The sequence below is a fragment of the Ornithorhynchus anatinus genome, chromosome 16 (genome assembly GCF_004115215.2).
Source record: "Ornithorhynchus anatinus isolate Pmale09 chromosome 16, mOrnAna1.pri.v4, whole genome shotgun sequence".
Lineage (NCBI taxonomy): Eukaryota > Metazoa > Chordata > Mammalia > Monotremata > Ornithorhynchidae > Ornithorhynchus > Ornithorhynchus anatinus.
The window spans coordinates 3,224,338-3,237,926 of NC_041743.1; the positions used below are offsets into that span (position 1 = coordinate 3,224,338).

At 60.1% G+C, this 13,589-nt stretch overlaps 1 protein-coding gene across 1 annotated transcript; it reads left to right on the forward strand.

The window, feature by feature from the left end:
- Positions 1-229: 229 nt before the first annotated feature.
- STYXL2 (serine/threonine/tyrosine interacting like 2) lies at positions 230-10,509 on the forward strand. The gene is made up of 6 exons (XM_029081372.2): positions 230-623; positions 1,408-1,538; positions 3,240-3,334; positions 4,189-4,420; positions 5,786-6,003; positions 7,589-10,509. The coding sequence occupies exons 1-6, from the start codon at positions 435-437 to the stop codon at positions 10,192-10,194; spliced, it is 3,471 nt and encodes a 1,156-aa protein (XP_028937205.1). The 5' UTR covers positions 230-434; the 3' UTR covers positions 10,195-10,509.
- The last annotated feature ends 3,080 nt before the right edge of the window (positions 10,510-13,589 follow it).

Below are 13,589 nucleotides of genomic sequence, written 5' to 3' on the forward strand. Positions count from 1 at the left end.
ACTTAACCGGTACCGTAATTAAATGCCATAGTCGCTCCTAATAAAAGAGAAAGGGAGGTGGGGGGACACAGAGCGAGAAAGGGAGGGAGGGATGGAGAAAGAGAGAGAGAGGGAGAGCCAGAAAGCGCGACCAGGCCGGCCTCCCCCGGGTTTGCCTCAGAGCTCTCTTCCCCCCCAATCACTCATTCATTCAGTCGCACTTATTGAGCGCTTAATGTGGGCAGAGCACTGTACTAAGCGTTTGGAAAGTACCATTCACTCCTCCGACCTCACCCCCACTCCTCCCCTACTTCTCCGACCCCCCGAGGAACCTAATACAGATGGCGGGAGGGTCCTCCGGCAGGGAGAGGGTTAAGGTCGCTGGCGCCCAGAATTCCTTCCCCGGGGTGGTGGTGGGCCACCAGCTAAATTTAGAGAGTTGCTAAGACCTGCTGATGACAGCTGTCCCGCCTGTGACAGAAGAGGGCCGGAGAGGGAGGGGACGGGACGGGATCGGCCCCCCTCTCCCCCTGCCCGGTCCCCCCCGAGCGTCTCCCCAGCGGTCTCCCTGGGCCTCTCCCCGTCCGCCTGCCCGCCGGTCCGTCCGAGAGCTTTGCGGCAGGGAGGCCTCGGCCGAGCAGGAGGTGAGTGGAGCGGGTTCTTCCCTGACGGCTCCAACCCCCCGAGGAAGGAAGAGTGTAGCGGCAGGGCAGAGGTTTCATCTCCGGGGGTCGGGATGGCCCACCGCACACCCCCAGTGTCCAAGACTGGTGGTCCTGGGATTTCAGACCCTCCCGTGGCTGGGGGGAGGGAAAGGGACCAGCGGGGCGCCAGACCCTCTCGCTCCCCGGGACGACTCAGCCCTGCGCCGGCGGGTTGAGGTTCGGTGGGACGGAGTTGGGACCTTCAGGGGGCTTCTGGGCCCGATCGGATGCCCACTTCCAGAAGAGGTGGAGGTGGGAGGCCCAGGGAAGACGCAGAGATCTCCTGGAATCCCCTCTGAGAGGGTCCCCGGGGCTCTGCCCCTCCACCGGGGAAGAGGGCCGGACTCCGGGGTCATGGATTCTTCCGGCCCCCTGGGGTCCGAGGGACCAGAGGAGGGGCAGGAGAGGGGCGGGGGAGGAACCGAGGGCTTCCCCTGGTGTCCAGAGCCCTCCTTCATCATGGCCTCCGGGCTCCACGACGCGGGCGGCCCCCACACCCGGGCTCCGGTGCCCTCTCTCTCGGCGGCGCCCTTCCCAGATTGCGGGTGTGACCCCTGACACGATTTGGAGGCCGCACTGGGACCCGCTCGAGGGGCAGCCCGCGGCCCCGGCCCCCGGACTGCTCGGGCCTGGGCGAGGTCGAGATGGCCGGGATGGAGGCCCGTTTGCCGACCGCTGCTCTGCGCCCGCCCCCACCCGGCCCCCTCGTCCCTCCCCCGGGCAGGTTGTCATGGCGACCAACGGAGACCCGGAGGAGGAGGAGGAGGAGGAGGAGCAGGTGGTCCCCGGAGCAGAGGACGCGGCCGACGTGAAGGCTGTGCAGGCCCGGTATCTACGGAGCCCCACCCCCAGCCAGTAAGTGGACACTGGCTCCCGCGCGGGCCGGCCCACGCCAGCCAGCGGGGTGGGAGGAAACCATTTCTCTCGGGCGGTGGCGAGGAGGGGTCGGCAAAGGAGCGTCCAGTGCTCACTCTGGCCACACGGTGCCCGAAGGGTCTTTTCTCAGCTCAGTATTTATTTATTGAGGTTTTTTTATGGTATTTGTTAAGCGCTTACTAAGTGCCAGACACCGTACTAAGCTTTGGGGAACATACAAGCTAATTAAATTGGACACATTCCCTGTCCCACATGGGGCTCAGATTTCACAGATGGGGGAACTGAGGCACAGAGAAGTTAAGTGGCTTGTTATGAGACCTGAGGCAAGTCAGTTAACTTCTCCGTGCCTCAGTTACCTCAACTATAAAATGGGGATTAACGACTGTGAGCTATTGACAATTAACCATGAAGATTGCTAAGTGCTTATGATGTGCCAGGCATTGTAATTATAATAATAATACTAATGATGATGGTATCTGTTAAATGCTTACCACGTGTCGGGCACTGTACTAAGCACTGGTATTGTACCACTGTAGAACTGTACATCGTACGAGCTAATCATGATGAACACAGTCCTTGGCCCACATGGGGCTCGCAGCCCGAATCCCCATTTTACAGATGAAGTGACCGAGGTCCACGGAAACGAAGCAACCCACCCAAAGTCACACAGCAGGCTACTGGAGGAGACAGGATTAGAAACCGGATCCTCTGGCTCCCGGGCCCAGGCTTCATCCACCAGGCCAAACCGCTTCCGAGCGGCCAACGGCGGCGGCCCCCCGAGCCGACCGAGGGGAGCGGGACGGGGCCGGGAGTCCCCGCGGGGCCGCCCCCGCCCTCCCGGCCCCTCCCGGGGTCGGGACTCACCTCTCGGCGATGTAGATGTTGGGCCAGACCTCGTCCACCTCAGTACAGCTGAGAAGCAGCCTGGCTCAGTGGAAAGAGCATGGGCTTTGGAGTCAGAGGTCATGGGTTCGAATCCCGGCTCGGCCACTTGTCAGCTGTGTGACTTTGGGCGAGTCACTTCACTTCTCGGTGCCTCAGTTACCTCATCTGTAAAATGGGGTTTAAGAGTGTGAGCCCCAAGTGGGACAACCTGATTCCCCTATGTCTACCCCAGCGCTTAGAACAGTGCTTGGCACATAGTAAGCGCTTAACAAATACCAAAAGTAGTACAGCTCAGTAATAATGATAATAATAATAATGAAGGTATTTGTTAAGCGCTTACTGTGTGCCCAGCACTGTTCTAAGCACTGGGGTAGATACAGAGTAAACAGGTTGTCCCACGTGAGGCTCACAGTCAATCCCCATTTTACAGGTGAGGTAACTGAGGCACAGAGAAGTTAAGTGATTTGCCCAAAGTCACAGAGCAGACAAGTGACGGAGCCGGGATTAGAACCCGTGACTTCTGACTCCCAAGCCCGGCCTCTTTCCACTAAACCACGCTGCTCCTCTAAGCTCCTTCAAGGATAAATATGGCAACTTCAACTGGCGTCTCTCCTCCCGTCCTCTCTCCACGGTCTTCATTCATTCATTCATTCATTCAATAGTATTTATTGAGCGCTTACTATGTGCGGAGCACTGTACTAAGCGCTTGGAACGTACAATTCGGCAACGGATAGAGACAATCCCCGCCCAACGACGGGCTTACGGTCTAGTCTTCCCTCCCCCCGTCCCCCGCAGGTACTCCACAGTCTCGGACGCGGAGACAGAGAGCATCTTCATGGACCCCATCCACCTCTCGTCCTCCGTGGCCGCCAAGCAGATCATCAACGAAGGTAACGGGGTCCGGGTTCGAGGCCGGGGCGGGGGGGACGGTGGGGGCCTCTGGGGGACCCCACGCCGCGTCGGAGGGGCCGCTGAAGGGAAGGGAGGGTCCCGCGAGGGTCCCACGGTACTTCGGACCTACCCCTAATTTATGTATTTCCACTATCGTCGGTCTCCCCCTCTAGACCGTAAGCTCGCTGCGGGCTGGAAATGTGTCTCCTTACTGTAAGTGCTCGGAGAAGCGGCACGGTTTAGTGGATAGAGCACGACGACCCTGAGAGTCAGGAGGTCTTGGGTTCTCATTCCGGCTCTGCCGTATGTCTGCTGCGTGACCTTGGGTGAGCGACTTCACCTCTCTGGGCCTCGGTCCCCTCATCTGTAAAGCGGGGATTAAAAGCGTGAGCCCCAGATGGGACAGAGACTGCGTCCAACCTGACCACCTTGAATCTACCCCGGCGCTTAGAACCGTGCTTGGCACATAGTAAGCGCTTAAAAATAATAATAACAATCATAATTATGGTATTTGTTAGGTGCTTACTACGTGCCAGGCAACACTACGAAGTGCCAGGGTGGATACAAGCGGCTCGGTTGGACACAGTCCCTGTCCCACACGGGGGGGTCGCAGTCTCAATCCCCATTTTACAGATGAGGGAACTGAGGCCCAGAGAAGTGAAGCGATTGGCCCAAGGTCACACAACAGACAAGTGGCGGGGCCGGGATTAGAACTCACGACCTTCTGACTTCCAGGCCCGGGCCGCACCCACTGGGCCATGCTGTTTCGATTAACAAGTATAATAATGATAATACTGATGAATACGATCGAATGAGTGACTGACTGGGCCGGTGGCCCGCGGGATCGTCCCAGAGCTGAAGACGCGGGAGTTGCGGGTGGAAGGTCCCGGCGCGGGGATGCTGGAGTCGGCGGAGCAGCTGCTGGTGGAGGACCTGTACAACAGGGTCAAGGACAAGATGGACGACACCAGCCCCTACAACACGCCCTGCGTCCTGGACCTGCAGCGCGCCCTCCTTCGGGACCGCCTGCGGGCCCCCCGCAACGAGGTGGACGAGGTCTGGCCCAACGTCTACATCGCCGAGAAGTGAGTCCCGACCCCGGGAGGGCCGCGGGGGGCGGCCCCGCGGGGACTCTCGGCCCCCGGCCCCGCTCCCCCGGGTCGGCCCGCAAGCCTCGCCGCCGCTGGCCACTGGAAAGCGGTGTGGCCTGCTGGATAGAGCCTGGGCCTGGGAGTCAGAAGGACCTGGGTTCTAATCCTTGTCAGCTGTGTGACCGTGGGTAAGTCATTCGATTCCTCTGTGCCTCAGTTCCCTCATCTGTAAAATGGGAATGAAGACCGTGAGCCCCACTGTGGGACAGGGACGGTGCCCGGTCTGATTAGCCTCTATCTACCCCAGCACTTAGAACAGGCTTGACACATAATAAGTGCTTAATAAATACAATGATATTAATAATATTAATTGTAGTATTTATGAAGACATTTATTAAGTGCCTCCCAGGTGCCAGGGACTCTACTAAGCGCTGGGGTTCGTACAAGATAATTCGGTTGGACACAGTTCTTGCCCCACGTGGGGCTCGCGGTCTTTATCCCCTTTTTCCAGATGAGGTCACTGAGGCCTAGAGAAGCGAATTGACTTGCCCACGGTCGCCCGGCAGACAAATGGTGGATCGGGGATTAGAACCCAGGTCCTTCTGACTCCCCGGCCCATGCGCTGTCCGTTAAGCCACGCTGCTCCTTCTCCCGCTTGTCTGCCGTGTGACTTTAGGCATGTCATTTTGCTTTCTGGGCCTCAGTGACCTCATCTGCAAAATGGGAATCAAGCCCGGATAGCCCACATGGGACACGGACTGCGTCCGACCCGATCGGCTCGTATTTCCCCCCAGTGCTTGTCGGGCGCCTGGCACAGAGTAAGAGCTGAGAGGACTACCACAAAAGAGAAAAGACCCATCTGCGCAGGGGCAGTTGCCAATTGCACCAGCTGTTAGCCGAGCTTCAAGAAATCCCCCTCGCCCCTGCCGAGGATCGTTGGGGTGCCAGAAGGCAGCCCCGGCCTGGCCGGGGGAGGAGACGGGGGTGGAAGGAGGCCTTCGGCTTCCCTGGCACACACACACCCTCCCCACCCCTCAGGGCCACGGGGGCATCGCCGCCTCCTCACCCCAGGGCTGGCCAAGCCAGAGGGAGGGCGAGGAGGGCGCTGGGCCCCCAAACGACTACCAGACGACACTCAGCTCGCCCGCCCCTCTCTGCCAGCGGCCCCCTGGGCGGCCTGGCATGCGAGACTACGGCCTGGACACGCCCGAGCGCCCAGATCGAAAGTCCCCAGCCGAGAGGGGTCCGCCCCAGCCCCCACCCCAGAAAGGCACCGGGCCCTCCACGTCAGCCCCGACCGCAGGTCCTCCTGCCCCGCGGGGCCCCGCCCGACGCCTCCCCCACTCTCTTCCCCCTCAGGAGCGTAGCCGTGAACAAGAGCCGGCTGAAGAGGCTGGGGATCACCCACATCCTCAACGCCGCGCACGGAGCCGGCGTCTACACGGGGCCCGAGTTCTACGCGGGCCTGGAAGTCCAGTACCTGGGGATCGAGGTGGACGACTTCCCCGAGGTGGACGTCGCCCAGCACTTCCGCAGGGCCGCGGAGTTCCTGGATGAAGCCCTGCTGACGTACCGAGGTGAGGCCCAGCCCGGGCGGGCCGGAGGGGAGACGCCCGGACCCCTGGACGGTCGATCGGTTCCCGCTCTGTTTGAGCGACTCACGTTCAGAGCGTCCATTACCAATCCGTCGGTGATATCTGCCGAGCGCCTGCTGTGGGCTGAGTGCTGGACTAAGGACCTGGGAGAGGACGACCCGTTGTCAGGCAGGGATTGTCTCTGTTGCTGAACTGTACTTTCCGAGCGCTTAGTACGGCGCTCTCCACACCGTAAGCGCTCAGTGAATTCGATTGAATGGGTGACAGCAAAGGTAAATGTCTGGTCAGTCAATCAGTTGTATTTATTGAGCGATTACTGTGTACAGGGAAATGTACTAAGGACTTGGGACAGTACAATATAATAACAGACGCATTCCCTGCCCACAACGAGCTTATGGTCTAGAGGACGAGCTGAGAGTCAGGGTACCCAGGTTTTTGGCCCATTTCCACCCACAGGCCTGCTGGGTGGCCCTAACAAGTCACTTCACTTCTCTGGGCCTCAGTTTCCTCATCTGAAATCTGTCCTCCCTCCCCCTTGGACTTGGGGGGGGGGGTCAGGGACTGCGTCCGACCTGACGATCTTGTATCTACCCCAGCGCTCGGTACGGTGCCTGGCCCCGACTAAGCGCTTAAGGCACTGGAAGCAATGAGGCCTGGCGGATTAAATCTTGGGCCCGGGAGCCACGGGACCTGGGTTCTAATCCTGGCTCCTCCATTTGCTTCCTGTGGGGCTGGGGCTCCATATGGCGGTAACCAGCCTGCTTAATTTGTACCCACCCCAGCGCTTGTAACAGCGCTTGCCACATAGCGCTAAACCAACACCATAAAAAACACAAAAACAACAAAAAGACAAATATCACACAATAGTGAGTTCACTATTAGTATCCCGTGCTTCATAATCCAGGGAAAATTAAAGAAATGCCGTAAAAAAGCACGATGACAGCAGAGACACAACCTCCACAAGGGAAGCAGCGTGGCTTAGTGGACAGAGCCCGGGCCCGGGAGTCAGAAGGTCATGGGTTCTAATTCCGGCTCTGCCCCTTGTCTGCTCTGTGATCTTGAGCCAGTCACCTCACTTCTCGGTGCCTCAGTTCCCTCATCTGTCAAATGGGGATTAAGGTTGTGAACCTTATGTTGGACAGGGACCGTGTCCCAACCATTTACCTTGTATCTACCCCAGCGCTTAGAACGGTGTCTGGCACGTAGTAAGTGCTTAACAAATACCACGATTATTATTATTGTTATCATTTCAATAATCAGTTCATCATCGCGATCCCTCTCTCCTCGTTCCTGGTCACCAGTGCCTAACACATAGCATTTAAAAAATTACCACCACTGCATGAAAAAGAAACAAGACACGACGACCACGGCGATAATCAGTTCGTTATTAACATTCCTCTGTCCGGGTTCCCGGTCAGCCGGGAGACGGGGATCAGCCGGTCGTTTAATACGCAGTCTGGCGCTTAACAGAGACCAAGGATAAAAACAAAAGGCACGAAAACGAGGAAGAGACGAGTACCGTGAGGATAACGGGTTCCCAACTGGTGTCCCGTGCTCCGTCTTCCAGGGAAAGTCCTGGTGAGCAGCGAGATGGGGGTGAGCCGTTCGGCGGTGCTGGTGGTGGCCTACCTGATGATCTTTCACCACCTGGCGGTCCTGGACGCCCTGCTGACGGTGCGCAGGAAGCGGGCCGTCTACCCCAACGACGGCTTCCTGAAGCAGCTGCGGGAGCTCAACGAGAAGCTGATGGAGGAGCGGGACGAGGAGACGCCCGGGGAGGAGGGCGAGGACCGGGAGCCGGACGCCGCGGCCGAGGCCGGCGAGGACACAGGGAGCCTGCTGGGGGCCAGGGTCCACTCCATCACCGTGGAGGAGGAGGAGGAGGACGGTGCCAGCCCCTTGGGCAGCGAGCCGGGCGGCCGGCGCCGGGACCGCCCCGAAGAGGAGCCGCTGGACGCGGATGGGGCGTGGGGGCGGAGGGGCCGGGCGGGCAGGAGGGAGCAGAGGATGCCAGCGCAAGGGGGCACGGAGGACGAGGAGGAGCCCGGGGAGGATGTCCACAGGATCGTCCGGGAGTGGCAGAGCAGGAACGAGGAGTACCAGGCGGAGGGGTCCTGGGGGTGGTCCCGGGAGGAGGAAGAGGAGGAGGGGGAGGAAGGGACCTCCCCGGTGCCAGGGGTCGGCAGAAGGCGCGCTTCCAGCGTGGGCAGCTCCTCGCAGGGCACGGCCAGCAGCTGGGGCCTGTGGAGCCAGCGGCTGAGGGAGATCGAGCGGGAGGCGGCACGAGGGTACCGTGCCCGGGGCCGGGGTGGGGAGGCCGGCCCGGGCCCGGAGGGCGACCGGGGCGACGACGACGACGACGACAAGGAGAGCGTGACCTCGGACACCAGCTCCTTCTTCAACTTCTGCAAGCGGAACAAGGACAAGCTGACGGCCCTGGAGAGGTGGAAGGTCAAGAGGATCCAGTTCGGCTTCCACGGGCGGGACTCGGAGGCCGAGGAGGGCGGCGAGGCGGAGGCGGAGGCCCGGCCGGCCGCCGGGGGCCCCCCGGACGTCGACCTCACGGCCTACCAGGCCTGGAAGCTCCGGCGCCTGAAGAAGGTGGGCGGCGACGAGAACGAGGACGAGGTGGTGGAGCTGGGCAAGGGCGAGAGCGAGGCCTCGGCCAAAAAGAAGCAGCGGAGGCTGGAGTTGCTGGAGAGGACCCGCCAGACCCTGGAGGAGAGTCAGGCCCTGGGCCGAGGCGGGGTGGAGGGCTCGGACGCCGGCGGGAGCCTCCCCTTCCCCCTCTCCGCCTTCTGGGCCGCGGCCGCCCACCGGGCCGAGGACGCGGGCTCCGAGCTGAGCGGGCTGAGCGGGCCGAGCGGGCCGAGCGCCCGCTCGCTGACGGCCCCCAGCGAGGCCGCCTCCCTGGCCAGCCTCCAGAGCTGGATCGCCGGCGTGGTCAGCGAGACCCTGGCCCAGAAGCAGCACGAGTTGCTGCTGCTGGCGCAGCCCCCGGCCTCTCCGGGCGCCCGGCCCGCGGGCCCCGGCCACCGCCCGGACGGGGGCGGCGGCGCAGGCCCCGAGGCCGACGCGCGCTCCGCGCTGTCCAGCTCTTCGACGGCGGGCGGCGGGGCCGGGGAGTCCGGGACGAGCAAGCCCGTGTACGGCCTGTTCGCGGACACCGTGGACCTGCGGGAACTTAGACGGAAGGAAGAGGAGCAGCAGAGGGGCCTGCGGGACAAGATGGCCGAGTGTCACGCCCAGAAGGTCGCCTCAGATCACAAGCGCAGCTCCCTGTTCAGGAGGAAGAAGGCGGCCGCAGCGGGAGAGGACGACGAGGGCGGCGGAGCGGGAGGCCGGGGGGACGAGGAGGCCGACAGCGCCATCGGCAGCTTCCGGGTCTCCTCCCGTGGGGGCTCCCGGCCGGCCGGCTCGGCCGCCCCCTCCTCCTCGGCCGCCTCCTCCTCCGCCTCCGGCCGCGGGGGCCGGCCCGCGTCGTCCCGTGCGGACGCGCGCCGGGCCGTAGACCGGTGGCTGCGGGGTCTGGACGGGGGAGAGGAGGCTGGCCCCGGGTACCCCGGGGAGAGGGTCAGCCGGTCGTCCACCGTCAGGGAGGCCGAGACCCTCAGCTTCCGGGCCTCCGGGGCCCGGTGCGAGGAGCGGGGCAGCTCCTCCCAGTGGGACTCCCGGGGCCGCTCCACTTCACGCTTCTCCGCCACGACCAGCCGAGAGGACGCCGAGATGTTCCGGTTCTCCCGGTCCAGCTACAGCCAGAGGACCGGTTCGGGGGGCGGGGGCCCCTCCTTCCGGCGGACCCCGCAGCCCGGGACCCCCGAGTCCCAGCGCCGCACCTGGGAAGACAAGGGGGCCCACGGGGAGGAGGAAGATGAGCACGGGGAGGAAGAAGAGGCCAGCAGTTCGGACTTCTCCGAGTTCGGGGCCAAGAGGAAGTTCACGCAGAGTTTCATGAGGTGCGAAGAGGAGGATGAGGAGGAGGAGGAAGAAGAGGAGCGAGCGGAGCGCAGCGAGGAGGTTCGGATGTCCTGGAGGCGACGCTCCCAGCACCGGCGCGGTGGCGGGGAGGAGGAGGAGGAAGAGGAGCGGGTGGACGACGAGGCCGTCATCGCGGCCTGGAGGCGCCGGCAGGAGGAGACCAGGACCAAGCTGCAGAGGCGGAGAGAGGAGTGAGGGGAGGACATCCCCCCCGGAGAGACCCACTGGCCCGCCGGCCGCCTGACGGGCCCTCTCCCTCCTGCACCCCGATGCCCCGGGAGCTGAGGCAGTAGACGCTAGGGCTGGAAGCGAGCATTGCGGGGAGCCATGGCGGGAAAGCGTCTTAGAGTGAGGGAGGGAGAGAGGGAGACAGAGACAGAGACACAGGCAGAGAGACAGAGACAGAGGCAGAGAGACAGGGAGAGTCGTTGTCCCTCTAACCGCACTGGGTGCTGAGTGTGTTTCATTCAAGAGTTATTGGTCTTCATTAAAGGGTCATTTCCAAACTCCTCTCAGCTTGGCTTTTACTTTCACCCCCCGTTCACTCCTAGGGGAGAGAGGGTGAGTCCTGAAAATTATTTTTTTTATGACGTTTGTTGAGCACTTGCTATATACCGGGCTCTGTACTAAGGTAGGTACAAGTTCATCAGGTTGGACACAGTCCCTGTCCCGCATAGAGCTCACAGTCTTCATCCCCACTTTATGGAGACGAGGTAACCGAGGCCCGGCGAAACGAAATGGCTCGCCCAAGGTCACGTAGCAGACGAGTGGCGGAGCCAGGATTAGACGTTTAGGACGGTACCAGACATATAAAAAGCGCTTAACAAAATACCGTAAAATAAAAAAAAGCCTCTCAGTGAAGCCGGGGCGGAGTCTCCCAGCAAGGACAGGACTTCCCGTGGGCTAGGTTTCCAGGGGACCAGATGTAGGCATGGCCGTACTTTGTGCTCTTTCACCTGCTCTGGAATTAGACGCTCCCTGGACCTTCAGTCCGGACAATCCAGGAGGGATTGAAACCACATAAGGATGCGAGCTGAGCCACAATCAATAAAGGTCATTCATTCATTCGTATTTATCGAACGCTTCCTGAGTGCAGAGCATAATAATAAGCGTTTGGGAAAGGACAACACAACGATAAACGGTGACATTCCCCGCCCGCAACGAGCTCACAGTCTAGAGGCGGGGAGAGGGACGTCAATACGAACAAATAAAATGACGGGTATATACGTAAATGCTGAGGGGCTGGGGGTCGGGGAGAGCAAAGGGGGCAAGCCAGGGTGACGCCGAAGGGAGTGGGAGGTGAGGAAAAGTGGGGCTTAGTCTGGGAAGGCCTCTTGGAGGAGATGGGCCTTCAAGAAGGGTTGGTGCTTCAAGTGCCGGTTGACAACACCTTGTGACTCTCTATGTCAAAAACCCGGCACCAGATCCCCGCCCTGCCGGACCCCGGAAGGGATTTGTTTATTTATGTATCTATTTATTTATTCACTGCCCCATTTATTAGTTTGTTTATTCATATTTATGGTTGCCTCCCCCTCTAGATGATACGCTTGCTGTGGGCAGGTGACCCGTCAACCAAATCTGTTCTTTTGTCCTCTCCCAAGCGGTTAGTACAGTGCCCTGCGCACAGTAAGCATTCAATGAATCCCACCGACAGATTGATTGAAGGGGTCGACTCAACCCAGGCCTCGAGACGCCCTCCCCGGCTCTGCTCCTCAAGCAGAGAATTCTAGGACATCTCTCCTCGGCCTCGGGGGTTTCTCTGCCAAATCCCCCGGCCCCTAATTTCCTCCACGATCTCGTCGCCCTCTCTTGGGAAATTTATCTCTTTTCCTGACCTGTGTCTCCCTCCATCCTCTCCCCCTTCCTATCCTCCCCGCCCCTTCAAACACAAGAGGCGGGGGGAAAAGAAATCCATTTCATTTTTTTTTTCCAGAAGGGTCTGCCTCATCTATCAATAAATTACCCTTGGCCATCTTAAGAAGAATGGAGCATTCCACCTTATTCTGGCTAGGCGGGGTGGACGAGGACATTTTTTTTCCTTTTTAATTTTATTTTAAGAGCGGCTGCGATATCCCCAGGCTGTCCATGTTTGAAGGACAGCTCTCTCCCCTGCCTGCATATTAAAGCGGCGGAGGCAGAGGGGCCCAGGAAGCCTCGAGTCCCGCGGCTAATTTTCTTGCTCTCGGCTGGTGCGTGTAAGGGGCAACTTCCTGTCATTTTCAGAGGGGAGCAGGGCAATTCCTGGTTCTTGCAGGATGGGACTTGGGCAGGGCCAGAGCCTCGGAGCCAGGTTGAGCTAATGGGAATGGGATTTATTGGTCACCCTCTGGATGGAAGGCACTGTATTAAGCCCTTGGGAAAGTCCAGTACAAAGATGAGACTAAGGCTCCGTCCCCAGAGAAACTCCCTCACTGATGGGGGAAGGCGGAGCACATGTGAAAATTCAGGATGCTGGTAGCCCCGACACCATTCCTGTCACAAGGCCATGTAATAATAATGATGATGATAATAATAATAACAGTAATAAACTGTGGTACTTCTTAAGCACTTACTATGCGCCAACCACTGTACCAAGCCGTGGGGTAGATACAAGATAGTTCGGACACAGTCCTGTCCCACACAGGGCTCACTGTCTTAATCCCCATTTTACAGATGAGGAAACTGAGGCCCAGAGAAGTGAAGTGACTTGCCTAAGGTCACACAGCAGACAGGTGGTGGAGCCGGGTTTAAAGCCCAGGCCTTCTGACTCCCAGACCCAGGCTCTCCTAGAGGAGAGGGTGCAGAGCTGAGTTCTAATCATGCTTCTGCCACTTGCTCGCCGTGGGACCTTGGGCAAGTCACCTCACTTCTCCGGGCCTCAGTTACCACATCCGCAAAATGAGGATTAAATCCTCAGTCTCCGGCTAGACTCTGAGCCCCAAGGGGGACAGGGACTGGGTTCAACCTAATTACCTCGTATTTACCCCAGCTTTTGGAACCAGCGCTTGACGCATAGTAAGGGCTTGACAAATAGCACCATCATCATCGTCACAGTGCTGGGCCACGTGGTAAGCACCACCCCCTTTCCTGTCCTCCCCCGTCCTCAGGTTACCGCCTTCCGATGGTTCGCTTGGCTGCCTCGAGGTCCTTCCGAAGTGAGGGAGAGAAGGGATTGTGTCAGATGAGCTGGAGGAAGGCGAGCCCGCCGAGCCTCGTTGCATGGGCGGCGGGTGAAAACAGAGGGACGATAAAACCGCTCGGAGCCACTCGGAAAGAGAACGCCCGATAAATGGAGGGCGGGGGCTGATATTATCGTTGTTGCCGTTAATAAAAACAGGTGTTTCGAAGTGTTGCCCCAGCCGGGGACGACCTTGAAAATTACCGGGGCTTTATTGGCTGCCGAAGCCAAATAAAAATCCAATTAAAGTTTAATTCACCTCGTAATTTTCTTTGCCGCAGCTCAGCACTTCCTGCCTCGAGGGCGGCTCTGGCTTTCTCTCCGCGGGCGGGCGGGTGGTCCTGCAGTGTCTCTGCCCCCCCCCCCCGTCCCTGCCCCGGTCCCCAAGGGCCGGGGACTCTGTCACGAGCCATTTGGGAGCTGGGCCAAGGAT

Bases quoted from the DNA above. Each gene is read 5' to 3' on its own strand.
- STYXL2 (XM_029081372.2), top strand. From the start codon at position 435: ATGACAGCTGTCCCGCCTGTGACAGAAGAGGGCCGGAGAGGGAGGGGA. The intron at 4,421-5,785 runs GTGAGTCCCGAC...CTTCCCCCTCAG, and splicing joins AACGTCTACATCGCCGAGAA to GAGCGTAGCCGTGAACAAGA. The intron at 6,004-7,588 runs GTGAGGCCCAGC...TCCGTCTTCCAG, and splicing joins AGCCCTGCTGACGTACCGAG to GGAAAGTCCTGGTGAGCAGC.